The sequence below is a fragment of the Pempheris klunzingeri genome, chromosome 14, assembly GCF_042242105.1.
Source record: "Pempheris klunzingeri isolate RE-2024b chromosome 14, fPemKlu1.hap1, whole genome shotgun sequence".
Classification (NCBI taxonomy): domain Eukaryota; kingdom Metazoa; phylum Chordata; class Actinopteri; order Acropomatiformes; family Pempheridae; genus Pempheris; species Pempheris klunzingeri.
Genome location: NC_092025.1, coordinates 17,255,207 through 17,273,933, shown reverse-complemented (window position 1 = coordinate 17,273,933; position 18,727 = coordinate 17,255,207). Strand labels below are relative to the sequence as shown.

Here is an 18,727-nt window from a genome sequence, read left to right as displayed (position 1 = left end):
AGTCTTTTTGTCTAAAGCCACTGAATAATGTAGCAAGTGTGGTGGATTTACATTAACTGTCAAACGCTATCACGGGGATCTCTCTACAACCCTTAACCATCTTCCCTGCATGTTAGTGGAATAAATCAGCTTTAAAAGGCATCGCTTAGATGGGCAAGGAGCTTTACCTTTCGAGCATGAAGGGAACCTATGCCAATTTCTGTCTCTCTGTCTTGTTTTGCAAATACTCCCACTTTTCTTGTTTTACAACAAGCCTGACTTTTTACTACCTCATATCCTGCGTAAAGCAAGACACAACCTGGTTCATTTGCTGTCCTTTGAGCTGAGCACCAATGTACGCAATGTGGATCGGCCAGTAGTACACATAGGCGTGTTTGACAGTGTTCAGAGTGCTTTGGTCTGCGCCATGAAATAATGCATGCTCCTATGTGTCCATTTGCCTGAATGCACATTTCAGTTGTGCTCCACACTGGATACGAGCCTTTTTTTTATGTATCGAAAGCTATTCTTAGAGTGACCTTCCAAAAGCCATGGCGTGCAGCCCTGTTGTCTGTGTGCGCCCGCCTGTGTGATTCAGTTTGAGTGGAGAAAGCCCAGGGACACATCAGTGGCCCTCTCCCGATTACGGAGCTCCACAGTTTGCAGATGATTCTTTGATGGGGCGAATCTGGAGGCACTGTGGTTGGAAACGAAGTGACCCGGCTAGAGGAAACAGTCAGCGAAATAAACACATGAACACCCATGCGCGCGGTGTATATATATATATAAAAACACTCATGGAAGCAGTCATCTCTGACAAGCCAAAGGATTCCCCTTATAGAATGGCAGAGTGCATCATTGTTCTATCTTTAGGCCCTCCGTGCTGCAAATGGGGACCTAGACCATAATTTAAGCCTCAACTACACTCCGACACACTTGTGCACACATCTAGAAATACAGCTCTGTTGTAACAAAATTATGGAGGGTGAAGAAGAACATCAGAAAAGGCCTCCAAGATTGAGTGATTTCTTTAGCCAGTTTTCTTTCTGATATCACATTTGGGTCCCTGTATCCTAAAGAGAGGTATTGGTATAGGGTTGAAAATCATTGTCAATGATAAGTTTTGTGGCGGGAGTATGCAATCGCTAGTTGTCTTTCATCGAGGCAGCGTTGTATTACGATTGCACTCCCAAACTGTATTGTTCCGGCGTCAAGAGGTTTGTGAAATCCCCGAGCGGTGATGTAATAACAGTCACGTCACATACAGATTCAATAGCAAAAATACAAAGCAAATTAAAGGAGATTGAGATCGAGGAACGTAAAATGTTATCAAATTCCTTGAAATAAAATGATGCCACCGAGACAAGGACGCTTGTCACCACCTGCCTGGTTTAATCAAGAAAACATGGAGGGAGACAAAAAGCAATAAAACCAAAATGCCAATAGTTTTTTTTTATTGTTACTGAGATATTACGTCCCTGATCAAATAAAACACCTGTGAAAGCTCAAGCATATTGTGTGAAGTTATTTCCGTTTCCAATGCATAAATTGTCTTGGTGAGTAACACTTCGTACTCAGAATAATTCAAAAAAAAAATATGATAGGGAGATGCAGTGTGGGATAGAAGAATATGCAGATACATGCAGAGTAGGAAAATGTTCAAATATTACTTTATGACGCTATCATAGCTTTACTGTCTCGTTTATGTCAAGTATTTCAGTGATGCTGCACTGAATGATAAAGAACAAATTCACATGCAGCATAGAAGTGAAGCAAGACAAGAATCCCCTTATTTTAAGAATGTATTAAAGCAAACATATGTGGACAAATTGAAATGCTCCACAATAGGCGCACAAGAGGTTATCTATGACTGTATGCTGTGTATGAAAACAGTAATTTAATCGCAGTTATAATACAGCTTTTTATCAGATGATGATCATTCAATCTTCGCTGAAAGAAAAAGGTTAAGAAGTGCCGAAACAATGCATTAGTAATGGTGCGACTCTGTTGCTATAATAGCTGTTCTCTCTAATCTCTCCCTCCCTTCATCCCCCCCCCCCCCCCCCCCCTTCTCTCTGTGCGTTCTCCCTCTTGCTTCTGGGTGATAGTTGTGATGGGCAGGAGTGGGAGGAAAAATGCTCTGAGTCAGCCAGAATCCTCCTTTTGTGAAGTTAAATACCAATTTACACTCCTCCCTGTCCCCTCACCCATCCTCCACGCACACATCCCAACCCATCCCATGCTAACAGTATTCACATTTACAAGTGTCTGCTCCATGCAGCCCTCCACCCCACCCATTCTTCCTTGCTCACTCTCGCAAAAGAGATGATTTTTATTTTTGCGCCCGGTGTATTCCTGTGTCCTACTTTTGACTTTCCCTCTCAACTCCCCCCTTGCTTTCTCCCTTTCTCCCTCTCTCTCTCTCTCTCTCTCTCTCCCTTTCTCTGTCTGTTGACAGTCGGTAATTAAAACCTGAAAACAGAGAATGGTGATAGGGCGTAGGAAAAGAGATTGCTTTGGGGAAAATAGCGCTGTTGTTTTCCTCCCCATCGACCACCACCTGCATATAAAAGAGCGCTGTTGAGTGGAGCACAGCTTGAGAGAAATAGATTTTTTCTGTCTTTGTGGTATGTTAGATTGTCGATCCTCTCAGCGTTCTACAGATATGTGGTTTTTTTGGAGGACGGACAATGAAGCACGCAGGAACTGTACTGAAGACAGTCGGTACAGTCAGTCGAGAAGCATTCATAACATTCATTGTCAAAGACACCCCACTTCTCCGCTCCCGCAACTTCCTTTAGTGGTAACCTCTTCTTAATGTGTGAGTAGAACTGCCTGCATAATGTGTGGTTTTTTGGTTTTTTTCCATTCGCTTAAATAAATGACAGCAAACCTTTCCATAGCTCAACTGTAGTTGCAACATGAGTTTCAGGGCGTTAAACTAGGACACTGGAATACATTGACTACAAAATTAAAGTCAACTAATGTGCAAGAGAGAGAGAGAAGGGGAAAGCAAGTGGACGTAAATAAGCGAGGGGGTTGCTAGTTCCTGTTGTGTCGGTAGGCAAAGATGGAGGTCATGTGGCGGGGAGATGCAAGGATTTAAAAAAAAAAAAAAAGGACACGAAGAAAAAAATAAGATGTTCAGCCAACATCAAAACAGGTCAAAGCTGTCGGAGATGCCATTTTTGGAGCTTCGCGTTCCTTAATGACTTCTGCTGGCGCAGCCATCATTCTAAACATTCTTCTCAGTACAGGACTATTACACAGTGGAAGGTCAGACTTAAGTTGATGGGGTTTGTCTTACTCTCCCTTTGTCAAAATCGAAGACCCTTTGTAAGCCTGATGGTGCAGGAAGGAAGATAGGGATTGTTATGATTCTAATTAAATGTTCAGACAGTATATAAAGTAGTTTACCATTGGAATGCATCATGCATCATATAGCTAATTTGTAGCTCTAAGAAAGTACACAGTATTCTGTTATTGTAAAGTGGAACAAGAGAGCTGTACAGAATGACTCACACATTATTACGACTCACATATTATTAAAATTATTATTATAGCATAAATGGAGTTTGTACATGTGTTCTACATGCTCCTATCTGCACACACACACACACACACACACACACACACACACAAACTGAACCTTAACAGTCCGTTCTCATCACCCTGTTGAAACGGGCCGAGCTTGTTTCAATGCTAAAGGCAGTTCAAAGTTGATGCCACTCTGTGGAGCAATTGTTCCTGGGTCAAGCCCTCATTGCTCAATAAATAGTTATAAAAGTTCCCCCGCTAGGGTCCTAGATACGCTTCTCACTCAGCTTATTGGCACTGTGTAATATTCTACAACCCACTTTCAAGGTAATTAGCCATAAAAAAACAAGGAGACAGTAGTTCTGAAACATGCTGTGTCTAGTTGGTTAATACACATCACGAGATGATAAATCTCAGAATTGCAATAAAAACAGAATGAGCAGCTTCTTAAGAATCAGAATTACACTGTACAGCATATTACCCAGATTCTAAGGGAGCACATACAGTTGATTTTTTTTCTGCTATTATAGTATTGTAGCAGATTCAATATGTCTGTGTCATATGTGGCATATGCTATTACCTTACCAAGCCTTGAAAAGAGCACAGTATGTCTTATCTGTGCATATAATGCTAAAACACGTCACACATAATATAATGTTTCAGAGGCCTATTCCCAGTAAGTCTACTAAAGGCTATGGTGAAATTAAATTTCACGTCATGTAAGCTTAGGCTTGTGTTACCTTCAATCAAACTGTCCTTGAATCCGCATGGAGGGGATCCATTGTTAATATTCACCCTGAATAGCTGGGATCATGTATGAACTTAAGCACAAGGTGCTCATTTGCTTTTTAAGACACACTGCATTGAAAATATCAGTTTCTTTAAGTGCACATGCTGTGTTTTTCTGGGAGCACTGTTTTTGGCAATGCTTTGTGATTATTAAGGTACTTAAAAGAAAATGCCACTTAGTCTGAGTGTGCACAAGCATAAATCAGTGCTGTAATTCTGGGCAACTCAGTCAGTGCGTTGAATGATTACTTTGATTTCAAAGCTTAAAACCAGGGATCCAAAACTCTAATCTGTAATTGCACAAAGCCGTTGGCAATGCAGTGGGGACTGATTGGCTCGTCTTATATAGTGTTTATCTGAGCTCATCCATTGAATTTTAATATCAAAATTACATTGTTGCTATTGTAAAGACAAGCGCATTGTGCCATTATGACGAAAAATCACCCCGAAGATATCCTCTAATACTGAGTTTCTCTTTTTTTTTTTCTGACAACAGTTATGATTCATTAAAGTAGACATTACAATATGTAGTAAATGTAAACTAATTCCTGTGGGTAAATGTTGTGCAAAATATTGTATTTATCTGACTCAACCTCATAAACCTAAAATAGTAATGCCAAACGTCTCGGTTTTGATTGTGTGCCATGACAGTGCAGTAAGTGACTTTAATCTGCTCAGCGCAGCTTTTTTAAGCATCTGTGTTGATAAACTGTTAGTGGTGGGATAGTTTCTCAGATATAAAAAAATGTGGCCGGCGCTGTGACATCTTTGCCCTTCGATTTTCTGTTTGAGGCTTTGTAGTGGTTTCACTACAGCTGTAGTGTTTTTTACTTCTGAAAGCAAACATATTGTCACCCCTGCTGTAACACATGGAATTTTTTTCATAGTGTTTTTATCCTTCAAGAGGTGTGTCGAACAGAACAATGACGATAAAAGCTAAAATATTAAAGGGAAATATATGCATATACATATGAAAAATGTATATTGTAAATTTATAATAACACAAAATGTAAATTTTTTTATTTTTACAATCAAAATCAAAAGCAGGATCAGCGATTGGCCCAGTATGTTTTTTCGCTGTCCGCCCCCGCCTACCTGCGTGTGAGACAGACGGCACAGCGTAGCTTACCGGTATCCTGCAGCTGCACTTTTCAAAACACCATGACTACTGCCGGAGTCAGAAATGACGGAGAAACAACAGAATCAAAAATCCTCCTGCTTCCTTAAGAATCACCAGTGTGGCAATATTTTCTCCATGAGCTAAGTAAACAAAAACATGTCATTGATACACCAGGATCCGGTGGCTTTTTGCAGGTGAGGAAATTCAAGCTATTGCTGTAAATGACCTTTCTGCCATCTAATGGCTCTTTGTTTGAGACATAAGTTGATGTCAGCACATTTTAAATAGATCCTTTAAATTTGGTCATATGGCCTTAGTGTCCCCAGAGTGTCTACACACCCTCAAACTATGAGAAAAGACCATCCTCTCTTTTTCTGCAGCTCTATCTTTCTGTACATATGTGTACTAACCAATCAGAGCAAACTGGGCTTTTTGGGATGGCGGCCTTTAAAAGTTTTTAGGTTTTTCCATTATATTGTCTTTTTTAAGCGCACAAATCAAAGCAGAACAGATCTCCCACCAAGTGGCCTCCGAAAAGCTAATTTCTTTTCTGTTAGAGCATCACATTGTCTCTTCTCCTGTCCCTGCTTTTACATTTCCCAATTTAGCTGTATTTATTTGGAACTGCGGCTAATCTGTCCTTTTTAAGGAAGCACAAGGCAAGCAAATAAGTCTGGCCATCAGTGCTTGGTCTGTTTAGTGGGAACATGTCCTGTCACCTGGCTATAATAGTTAGAACAGAACGTAAGACCAAAGAGGTGATATATAAAACATGCGGAGAGAGAGTGTGACGGATGAATTTTCGAACTTAGAGCTTATGTAATGAGTGTGAATCGCATCTCTCGTCAGTGTGTGAATAAGAAATAATGAAGCCATTTTTAGCTGGAACACTGATAAAGCGGAGAGAGACTGAGAGAAGTGAGAGAAGGCTTGCGAATGTGTTGACTTTGTTTTTAATTATGTGTTGTGATGGAAATAAACTCAGTGGTGGAGTTTGGTTTGCATTAAACATAAATAAAACGATTCAAGGTGAAGACAAGAAACAAACAATGAGATTTTTTGATAGAAAACACAGGAAAGTGTGGTATCTTTTTAGATGGTAGCCGAGGTAGCACCGACTGGGCTAATGGGCCCCTGGTGTTCTGTGTGGTAATTATCTTGTGGTGATTTTATTAATTACAAATATGGCAAATTTGCACTATCAAAGCACAATTAGTTGCAATGTGGAAGCTGCATTTTTACGTCACTTGATGCCTCGTCTTACAGAAGTAATGAAGTCAAGTTTTAATACTTATTTCAGTCCTTACTTTCTTGGTACCTATTTTTCCAGTGTAGACAGGGGTTTTCCTAGCCTATCTAACTCAAAAGTGGTGACTTTGACCGTTACCCTTGTTGGAAACTGACGAAAACTCGTTTTTATGCCAAAAGTAATATTGCTGAGTGCCCGTTCAGGACAGGAGATACTTGTCCTTAAGTCGCTAAGCATGTGACATTGTCATCCATAACAAGTCACATTTATACTTGGTTCTAAACTTGCTTTTCTATATTTTCCACTGTCTCCTAAACTCTTCAAATGATGATAAGGAAAACAATTTTGGCAGCTTCTTACTACCTGTCATAAATCCTATAAACAGCCCTGCTCTCAATGATTTGAGAGCTATTAGTGTGTCTGAGCGAGGGATAATCATCAGTCTCTGTCACATTCACTACAATGTTAACAACAAGGCAATCAAACTCTGTGGACTCCTGTCTGGTGTTTAATCATGCCGCTGTGTTGCTGCAGTTACTCACCATGACAGTGCTGTGCCTTTTTTGCCGTGACATCATCTTGCCACCCACTGTTGGGTAGGAATAGCTGCAGTTGCCTGTGGAGGCAAAATGCAAAGCAATTGTAACTAGTTAATCACTCGCATATAGCCCCTAGTCATGTCACAGAAAGTGGTGAGTTAACATTCTCTGTAAGTATTGTTGACCCTGGCAACCAGCCATGGCATAACCCTGGTCATTAGCAAACCTCCTGTCTTTTTCACCAACACACACACACACACATGCACAATAGCATCTGCTGTCACCTTTGATATAGATGACCCTTGACAGGATTGGAGCTCGGTAAGACAGCCTGTCAGCAGCTCTGCGATGTGTCTAGCTTGTCTCCCTTCATTGGATGGCCAGCATGTGCCTTAGGTCTGTCCTGCCCATCCATATCCACAACAATTTACAGCCTGGCTGCCAGCAGAATGATATTCTCATGTGACAGTGTTTTTTTTCCTCCAGGTCAGCAATCCTGGATTACCATGTTTCAGTCGTATGAACTCCCCTGTGGCTATTCTGCAATAACGTACAGGCGCATTGGAACCAACGTTGCTTCTCGCGGGTTCAATATCCTCATAACAAATACAGGATGTTCGAACAATTTCTGTATTCTTAGAATAATAAAACGTCCATCTTTTTTGTATTTCGTACAAATATATACATATTTCATACAAATACTGAAAGACTGATTTTTTTTCCCGCCTCTGCTGTGTGTGTGTGTGTGTGTGTGTGTGTGTGTGTGTCTGATTCTGGTGAGTGTGTTGTCTCTGCAGTTAACAATAAAGCATCACTGTTTTCTGATGAATGATCATCCCCGCCAAGTTTTTATTGCTTTCCATAGATTACATCAGCTTGTAGTAAATTGCTTTTGCCAATATGAAATGTGCAATCCTAATAAAAATACTTCAAACCAAATCTTAATACAGACAATAGTTTTGAGCTGTTGTCAGGTAGATTTTCACACAGCAATTATAAACAGAAAGGAACACATTTAATTGATAGCAATGTAGTTAGAAACGATGATAGGATTGAAGAACTTTTAGGAATTTCAGTAAAAAAGAGGGAAGAAAAGCACAACGGCCAAATGGGAGGCATACATAGAGATCTGATTGTGTTCTTGTTACTGAAGAAAATAGCTCGAGAAGTAGATTTGATGACTGTGACAGAGGTAGGACTGAAGCTGCCTGCAGGAGATGTTGCCTTTTGTCAGCTACATGTGAAAGGCTGAGACATCATGTAATCATGCATGACAGCTCCTTAATATCAATTGTTGATCCACAGAAGGTAAATCTGACCTTAGTTTAACAGCCTTGAGAAAGACAGCTCTCTATAGACCCTGTGAAGATAGAGTGTGAACACACCCTCATCTGTGGGCGTTGACAGATGTGGAGTTGTAGCTAAGGTTACTTTGAGGGCTCCCATTAGGAGGAATGCAGGCACGCAGGCTTTGATATCCCAGCTGCAGTCTTATGAGGAATAACAGGGGACCTGTCATCCCACACACATAACATGTGTGAACAGCCATCCAGCCTGCCTATACAGCATATTACAGAGAGCAATAATGAACCCGAAACCCAAAGTTTCCTGCCAACTTGTACAAAATGCAAACATTTCAAGTGGAAAGTTTAAAGTTGAATTTGAAGCAAAATGAATCAGGCTCAACATTTTATTTTCATTTTCTTGTCTAATTAAACAAACAACTGCTTTTTTTTTTTTACAATTGGGCTAATGTATATTGATATGTGGTCCGAAATATCTGACACTGGTAAACCCTAACGGTAGCAACGTCCATTGACCCCCCCTACAAGATTGTACGGATAAAAACATATGACATCAGAATACTTAAAAAGAGTCACGTGAGAATCTGATGCTTTAAAACCCACTCAGACAGGCAATCAAGTATAAATAAACAGCATGCGAAAAAACTAATCCACTAATTGTGTTGGGACTGTTTATCTGGACCTCTAAACTATTAGCGCCCCGTATGGTAATGTTGTGAAATCCCGGCCAAACACTTAGACCAGTGAGGAAACTGGAAACCATTTTGTTTTGAGTGGAACCTGGAAGTCGTTAAGAAACTGATGCAGCACTACAGTCATAATGGCAGGCAGGCTGATACAGATACATCAGCCCGCCAGGATGGAGGGCATCGGTCGATAGCACCTCCTCAAAGTGTCTTCCTGGCAAGCGCCGCGGCCTATAATGAAACTGGCGAACAGACAAAGAGAGGCGTATGGCAGCAGGGTCTCACACCAGCCGACCTCACCCCTGTGGTGGAAATCCCATTATCATTAAGAGTCTGAGATAATGTGAAGGAGGCTTTGTGTTGCTGACCAAGCTGGAATAAGTGTATTAACTGGCAGTTTCTCAGCTGTCAGGGGTCTCGGTTTTGGGCCCCTGCTAATGTAATGTTAATAAAAACAAAACAGTGGGCCGCGGGACCCCTGAGAGCAGCCATCATGCGTCTCCCGTACTCCTACAAACCGAGGCAGATGAAGGCAGTGTGTGGTAATATACCATGCGCTGCCTGCATCAGCAGAAAACACATGTGGTGATATGAACAGTTATGGTGGTGCTGCTGGCGTTATTGCACTGGGTTTATTTAATGATGCTATCAATGGCTGGGTGAACTGAGGTGCATGCTGGGATAAATCACAAAGACTTGGTCCCCGTCCAGACACTATGAAGACTCACTCACACAGAGTGCACATGTTCGCAGACATAATAAACACTGACAGTCTCATCTCTTTCTCTCTCTGTCTCTCATTAGCACACAAACACACAGATGTTGGCTGTTTTTCACTAAGCTGCAGTATGTGCTGTGTGCCCTTTCTCATGAGGAAAATTATTAGCCAGCTGTTCATTCCCCAGCTGCAGAGACTATTCCATGTGTTGTGGGTGCTTAAACACACACACACACACACACACACACACACACACACACACACACACTTTTTCACATACACACACTGGTAGATACATGGCTGAGAAAGAGAGGCTTTGTGCCCTGCAGGTTATAAACCACAGCAAGAGGCCAGGGGAGGTTTCCGACACTGTTAACTGTCTGATGTTAATCAATTAGCGGACAACGGACTGAGCTGGAGGCCAACAGTGAACTGCCATTAAACCCAGAGACAGACAGGTACATAGGTAGACAGCTGAAGAGGACACTAACTATTGGCAAGCATCTCTGCATTGTCAAGTTGGCACGGATGCTACTGGAATCTCTGTGTGTGTGTGTGTGTGTGTGTGTGTGATGAGTGTGTTCTTTTACCTGCCTGTCTCACTTTTTGGTCTTAGTTCAATTCCCCCTCCTTGCAAGGGTGTTGGAAGCAGATTTGTGTGTGTGTGTGTGTGTGTGTGTCGTGCAAGAGAGTGCACGCGTGTGTTCATGCGTGCTTTGCATTCGTTTTAAACAGGCCTGCCAGATGATCCATATTGTCAGGGTCAGGTCTATCTGGGCTCAGCTAACCTCAACCTTTTAACACATAACATCTGCTGGGGCCAGACAGCCGGCCCACAGGATGGCTCATCATCAGCTGGATGCTGGTGTTCATGTTCCAGCTAACTACTGGCAGGAGGCAAGGGTTTGCGTGTGAGCATGTGTGTGTGTGTGTGTGTGTATCCAAGCAAGTCCAGTCCCAGCTCTCTGAATCACTCTGTTTCATTTTCGATCTCGAGTTGCCTTGGATGAACAGTCAACATTCAGTCAACACTTTGGTTCCACAACATTATGTACTGATCAGTCCATGACTTAACAGTTTATTTAATCTACGTCTGGTGTTTCTCTGTCGACATCTTTATTTGATTCTGTGATTTCTTTGATTCTTAATGTGAATTGACTTAATGAACTGGATACACTGTCCTCCTGCTATAGCACATTTTCAACTTTCTCAGTGTGTTACTATGTCCTCACTTTCAAAAATGGACTGTGAACAACAATAAGACTAATTTAATTATTAGTGAATTCTATCTAATATGTACCCCTTGTGTTTTATCATACATTCCACAGTGCCCTTATTCGTTCTTTTCTCCTTTTTTTTTAATCTCTCTCCAGGAGACTACGTGGTGCTGACCGTCTTCTTTGACCTGAGCAGGAGAATGGGCTACTTCACCATCCAGACCTACATCCCATGCACCCTGATTGTTGTCCTCTCCTGGGTCTCATTCTGGATCAACAAGGATGCTGTACCTGCCAGGACATCATTAGGTAAAAAGAAACATAAAACTAAAAGTTACCTCCCCAACAAGATTTTAATCATTTGCGTATATGCTGACAGTTTTTTCTTGTGTTTATATCTCCCTCCTGTCTCTCCATAACCGCTCAGCGAGCCTGTGCTTGAGTTTGCTATTCTAGTCAGTCCAACTAGCCAAAACATAAATATGCTGCAGTTACAGCAGTGCAGTTCATTAGCCATCCTGGCCTTAATTTCTCACTGCTGTGAAACACATCAAGAACCCTGTGGTGGTCACACACCACCTCGTGCTGAAAAGCAGTCTGCTCCTCCTCCTCCTCCTCCTCCTCCTCCTCCTCCTCCTCCTCCTCCTTTCTGCCGTTCTCTCCGTTCCTTTTGTCTTCTCGTTCACCATCCTTCCTATTTCTCTTTTCCCCTCTGAGACAGGGCAGCTGCTTAGGAATCTAGTCCATCTTGATTAGAAGAGCCCGTCCTGGCACATATGTTTTCATGCATGCCTTAATGAGGCATTAATTATGCAATACAGCAGGGAAGATGCAGAGATGCAGCCTCAGCATAATAATAATGCAGGTGGCCTCCTCATTGAAATAAAGGGACACGGAATGGAAAAAAGGGGGCAAACGTGAGGATTTCAAGGAAATCTGTCAACTTTTGAACTTGCCCTTGGTGTCCAGTGGACATCCTCCAAAGTTCACTTGATGCAGTTATGTACATATTCCTTAGTCAGCTTTCCCCGTGGCCCCTTAGGGCTCTGAATCCTGACCTCAAGTCCATATGATGTGATCATTAGCGAGCATAACTGAATGTAAAGCAATCCCTGCAGGCAGAAAACCCTCGTTCTGACTCTCTACCGTCATTACTTTGTCCATCAGTAATCTCTCTAAAAATAGGATGTTTTGTTTTCATCCTGCCTCTGCAGCTCCAGACATGATTTGCAGTCGAAATAATAACACTATTAATTCCCTGCTAAAATTGTACCAAGAGTCAGATATCTTAATTTCCTTTGAAAGATGATGCTGGAGGTACAGGAAGCCAGGTGGTTAGGAAGCGGATTAATGCAGATGACATAATTCTTAATCCTTCAATGCCATCCAGAAATATATCAATTCACTCACAATGCTGCGGTGTTAATCTTGACGCAGACTGATGTCTTTCAGTGCACATTAAATTTAGACATAAATCATCTCCTATGTACTACGCAGGTCTGCTTACATGAATGATCTATTTAAAGGAAGGAGGCGGTCTTGTTAGTAGCTTGTTTGCTGGTGGTCAGGAATTGTGGCACCGCTGCTGGTAATCTGTTGTGTAAGTGCACTCATAAACACATTTTCTCATAATGTCCTGTCACCCTGCCCCTATGTACATCATCATTAGAGACAGGCCGGGAGAGCAAAAGGGGAGAGGGTTACCAGATATAGAGGAATATAGTATGACAGTGTGGTGGTCAATGGCAGCTAAACCATAAAACCAGTAAAGTATGTGGATCAAGAGGCCACTAAAACAGCTGTTCACTCCTCCCTCATCGGTGTTGAACTGTTAAGAGCCTGCAATTAAACAGCCAACATTAATCCTCTTTATATATCTCTCTACATGTCTCTCTCTATATATATATATATATACATATTTATATATATGTATATATATATATATATATATCAACAGTTAAATAGTATCATTTTGTTTTGTTGTTAAAACTAAAATCTGTCACACCTTCCATTAGAGATTTATTTTCCCCAGGGCAGTACCTCCTACACTGAAACATTCAGGAGCACATGGTACCAGGATGAAACACGTATCAGCATATGATTATATGAGGAACAAAACAAAAAAAAATTGCATATATATATATATATATATATATATATATACATATTAACACACTGAGAAGCTGGTGCACAATCTGTGAGAATTATTAAAAACATCCACTCCCAGTTTGAATCTCCTATCGGACTCGTATCAGCCATCAGTTATAGCTATCATTGTATTAGCTTTCTTTTATAGGGAAATTACTTTTACATCATATAAAAACCATATTACAGAGCAGTCTTTGAAATGAAATGAAATGAAATGCAATACGAAAGCAGACTGTGAAATGACCCGTACCACTGAGCTCTACGCAGCAGTGCAAAAGAACACAGTGTAGCTCCACTTACACATTTCTATTTGGTCTCTGTTCTTTCCAATCTCATTACCAGGCATCACCACTGTGCTGACCATGACCACGCTGAGTACTATTGCCAGGAAATCCCTTCCAAAGGTCTCCTATGTGACTGCCATGGACCTGTTTGTGTCTGTCTGCTTCATTTTTGTCTTCGCCGCACTCATAGAGTATGGCACACTGCACTACTTCGTCAGCAACAGGAAGCCAAGTGCCAAAAAGGACAAGAAGAAGAAAAACCCGGTGAGCGTCTTTCTAAAACTAACTGAAGTGCACTTTTCTTTATCTTAACATTTCTTGAGGTTTCAGTTTTTGACCAACAAAGGTTCGTCAATATAATTTGTAGCTACAAGCAGCATTATTCTGATTCATGTTCTATATATATTGTGTAATGTCTTTACAGTGTTTACAGTGTCCTTTATTTAGGTGAAAGGTCAACTTCTCCCTACACACTATGTCCCTCCCCCCACACTATTACAGATAAGCCTCACAATAAAGCTATACACTACCTAGTATCCCTCAGGGAGCATCTTCCCAGGGCCACCACGTCAAATTACTCAATGGGTGAGGCGTGCAGCTCGGACCTTTTCCTAATCTGCCACACATCTGTTACAGTTGTAATTTAGACCCGTGTCACGTGACACGAGGGCTGGCCCCATGTGGGCCTTAAATCCCCCCAGAGATCATGGCAGCTCGGTTGCAGGGCTGTGATCTCTTACCAAATATATGAGCACTTATGGAGCTTAGTATATTTACCCTTGACAACAAGACCAGTACTTCTCCCTTATTAGAGTAGTCTTACTTCACAAAGGAAAATTAGATGTCTAATTTTTGTTTATAATGAAAATTGAAACACCACTTGAAGTCTATCTAGTAAAAAAAGTTTATATTTTAATGTTAGTGTCTTTGATAACCTGACTAAGGTGTGATACTTTCTTAAGGGTTGTACGTAGGTAACTAAAATCCATCTTTGAAGCCAGGAGATTTTTTCTTTTCTAATTGGACTTGAAAGATATTAAAGTTTAAACCTCAAAGTATACTGTGCTTGGGTGAACAGGAGTATTGAACTGGAACTTGGGGGAAAGTGGGGCGTTCTAGTTTCAGCCTCTATAACTACGGTTCTGCTCATGGTCTAACTGTCTCATGGGTGAATGAAGGGCTAATAAAGTGGAAGGTGTAATGCCAGTTTGCCATCTCAGAGGGGTTTTTCTAGGTTCTCTGCATGACATGCCAAGATGCTTGAAGGAGGAAGTATGCAAGAAAAGGAGGTCTTTGACTGAAATTGCAATGATGCTCATGAATTGTTAAAAATATGGAAATAACAGGAAATCGAGGAAATATAAAAAAAACTCTAAAAGTTTTTTTTTCACTACTTGTGAGCTGTTTCGTTTCCACATGATCCAAGTCTGTTGAGGTGTTTCTGTTTGAAGATGTCCAGCTTTGTTTCTTGTAGAATACCATCGTACATTACAATGTTTGCTAAATGTGACATAATGAAACTGTGAACTCGCACTGATGTCATACTCACAGGGAGTATTTGAACTCTGCATTATGGATAGTGTGTCCTTAATCTCTCTAGTTTTGCACCTGTAATATTTTTCCTGAAGTGATGCTGGCGTAAGAAGCATGTGAGATACATATATCCCACCATGCATCTCCCCGTGTCTGTTTGTAACATGTATGTCTCTCTACAGTATATTTCTTCTCTTTCCATTTTGAGTTATACAGTACAGTGCTTGTAAATTTCACACATTATCTTGTGTTTCTGTTTCCTTTTCTTTTTATTGATGTTTTTTTTTTTTGTTCTCTGTTTACATGTTTTTTTGTTGTTTTTTTTGTCTGTTTGTTGATTTTTGTTTATTCTCTACCAATTCCACATATTCTTTGTTTCCTGTCTGGACAAAAGCTCCTCCGGCTCTTTTCCTCAAAGGTATATTGCCTGTGTCTGACTGCATGCGTCTGATGCATTTTGGCTCTTTGAGCCCCCAGCACCTCACTGCTTTTCTGTCTGTTCTACAGCAGATACGCCTCTGTTCCCTCTTTTATCTACCTGCATTCTTACTGTACTCCTCATCTGTTACTAAATGGGTATCTGAAATAACATTAAAAAGGGGCACTCTGCAGTGCACAGTGCGGAGGCAGCCAGCCAGACGTACTTATGCAGTTTTTAAAATTCAAATAAGCATCCCACACATCCCGTGTCCAGAGGAATGTAATAGTCCAGGCCCAGTGTGGACTCATTCTGGCTCCCTCTGTCCTGTTTCACTCTTTGTTGTTGTTGTAACCACAGTGAACTAGCAGCCGCTGCAATAGCTTCCTCTTCTTTCCCTTCTCCTGCCAGTAAATCTATATCTGTGTGTTTGTTGGGCTTCTCAACCTGACGCTTCCTACAGAGTCAGCAGAGCCTTAACAGACTGAAACAGACAACCCCTGCACTGTGTTAAGTCTAATTAGAGTTGGAGGTCTATTCAGGAGATTAACACACGCTAATCTTAAAATACCCCCAAAAGCATCCTGGATGGGTGGGAACAAGCAAAGATCTAAATTTAACCTAACACACAAGTCAAAACAAGATAATTTGCTTTTCCACATAGAGGTCCACAATTTATTTGTATATATTGATCAATATTTTGATTGATCAGTATTTTATTAGTAGGTTTTTAAGGTCAGATCAGTTACACTCCCATCACAGCCAGACAGCCAAGGGATCCTCCAGTTATCTACCCAGAATGTTTCTGCCTTTTGTCTTCTGAGAGGTTGTCTACTTTCAGCCAGTTAAAGTTGCCAATGCCACTGTGTTGTTTCTCTGTTGTTTTTTTTTTTTACTTTTCTTTTCTTTTTGCTAACACCAACTCAGCACAGCCCAGCCTGACCAGGCCATGCGGCAGGATGCTGTTAATGCTCCTTCTGCTTGAGCTTCCACTGCGCTTCCTCCAGTGCAACCAATCCCCTTTGAGAACTGAGTCATAACCTGTTCTGCTAATCCCCTCATTAACTCAACATACTGTCCGCCAATAAGGACAAAAACGCTGAAACTAACCCGTATGTTGTTTTGTATGTGGTTATGTATAGTTTTCAAAGGGACTGCAGGTTTGTGCACTAGTGCTGGGCAAGACGAGAACTTCTAGGGAATGAGCAGTTCAATCAAGTTTAAGTATTTTAAGCTTGTTTGAGGTTGCATGCTTTCAGCAGTTACTGTTATGTTCAACCTAAAACTGCAATGACCTAATTTTTTTTGCAGCAAGCATGCACATTGTAGAAAAATGGAGGCAAAAGCATTGACGTGGCAAATTTAAGAAAGCATTCACTGTTTTGTGATGTTTGTTGCAATTAAAAAAAAAAAACTGATTAATATTAACAAGTCTCTCATATTATCACAACACTAAGCAAGCATACATTTATAGATTTTTGTTCCTACGTTCCTCTCTACAAAGCAGAGAGAACTACCCGAATGACAGCTACTGGCACTTGTCTGAGGGCAAGTGGTAATGGGAAATTCTTAGAAGTAGAACTCTGGCGTATACTCGACTCACTCTGTCTTTTTTAAATGATGAGCTTGACACCCTAGTTTATCAGCAAGGTCAAGGAACCTTCCATTTCCACCAAAGAGGGGGGTAAAGCATTTAATCTGCCAAACAGCCAGAATTCCAATTTGTGCAAAGGTGGCATGGTATTTCAAGATAAAAGCTGATGAAAATGGACTGTTTGAATACTAATTATCTCCCTTTAGAATGACAGGGCCACAGACCCAATGATGTCACTGTCCTATTTTAGGAATCTTCACAAATGAAAGGCATGTGCCCTCCAGTGGTGAGCACAGCTTGAAAAGGAGGTTTATTTTAACCCGTTTAGTGACACAAAGAGTGGGCTGGAGAAATATTGAGCTGTGTGCTGCACATCTGCCAACACATGCTCCTCCCTAAGCTTGGCTTTATGATGCATCATAAGCCAGTTACAACATATCTTATAAATGTATTTCAGAAAAATGCTTACAACATCCACACAGGTCCAAATTCTAACATGCAGTTGATTTTAAGAACAGTGTTTAGAACAAGTGATGAAAAGTCATCTGTTTGCGACAATGTTCTCACAGCATTTTTTTAAATGTTGTGCCACAGCAGTAGCATACTCATCTTAATGAAAAAATGTAGGGACATTGCCCAGCACTAGCTTAATATAGCTTATAAATAAAGCAATATGGACCAAGTACTAAAAATATTAGGATCGCCTCTGCTGCCAGCTATACCCGAGCCCAAAGGTGTAATTATCATCATCATGGGTTTCCATGGGGACTGACCTTTTGTCACTTTAAGCCTCACTAATTACAACCACAGGTGGTACTTATGGGCGACATATATTTTCTTGAAATTAAAAAGAGTCCATTGGCAAGCTGAAGGTGCAAATTGCATTTTGCTGACTAATGACAGAAAATTAAGTGGGAGACAGAAAATGGCAGCTCAAATTAGGTCCCCTGTTATGTCAGTGAGGTCTTGATTATGGCTCTCTGAGGCTCTGGTGCTAACTGTGTCATTTTGTCCTGTTAAAAGCAGACACCCACGGTAGACATCCGTCCACGCTCGGCCACAGCCATTCAGATGAACAACGCCACGCACATGCAGGAGCGAGACGAGGAGTACGGTTATGAGTGTCTGGACGGGAAGGACTGCACCAGCTTCTTCTGCTGTTTCGAAGACTGTCGCTCCGGAGCCTGGCGGCACGGCAGGTTGCACATCCGCATTGCCAAGATAGACTCATATGCACGCATCTTCTTCCCCACTGCATTTGGTCTCTTCAACCTGGTCTACTGGGTCTCCTATCTCTATCTCTAGGCCTGGGTGCGCATCCAGCTTTACCATACAGTTCATTACATTTACATATGCTACGTGCCAGCAAGGGACATTTTGAAGGAGGGGACCCGCTGAAATACCCAGTGATTTGATTTAAAGCATCTCCTTTAATTACCTAGTTTTAATCTCTTTGAATTCTAGTCATTTCATTTGATAACTTTGACAGACATTGCAAATGTTGTAGCATTACATTTAACTGGTATGAGGGCGTTTGTAGATGTGTTGTGAAAACATTAATTGTGTGAGCAATTAACACAAGTTTTTGAGTTTTTGTTCTCATAATTTCATT

At 41.2% G+C, this 18,727-nt stretch overlaps 1 protein-coding gene across 1 annotated transcript in view; it reads left to right on the top strand.

Moving 5' to 3' along the window:
* gabrg2 (gamma-aminobutyric acid type A receptor subunit gamma2) overlaps nucleotides 1-18,420 on the top strand; it is a 43,763-nt gene extending 25,343 nt beyond the window's left edge. Inside the window, exons 7-10 of the mRNA XM_070843227.1 lie at nucleotides 11,295-11,447; nucleotides 13,629-13,834; nucleotides 15,498-15,521; nucleotides 18,142-18,420. Coding sequence (XP_070699328.1) covers nucleotides 11,295-11,447; nucleotides 13,629-13,834; nucleotides 15,498-15,521; nucleotides 18,142-18,420 — 662 coding nt within the window. The remainder of the gene's footprint in view (nucleotides 1-11,294; nucleotides 11,448-13,628; nucleotides 13,835-15,497; nucleotides 15,522-18,141) is intronic.
* The last annotated feature ends 307 nt before the right edge of the window (nucleotides 18,421-18,727 follow it).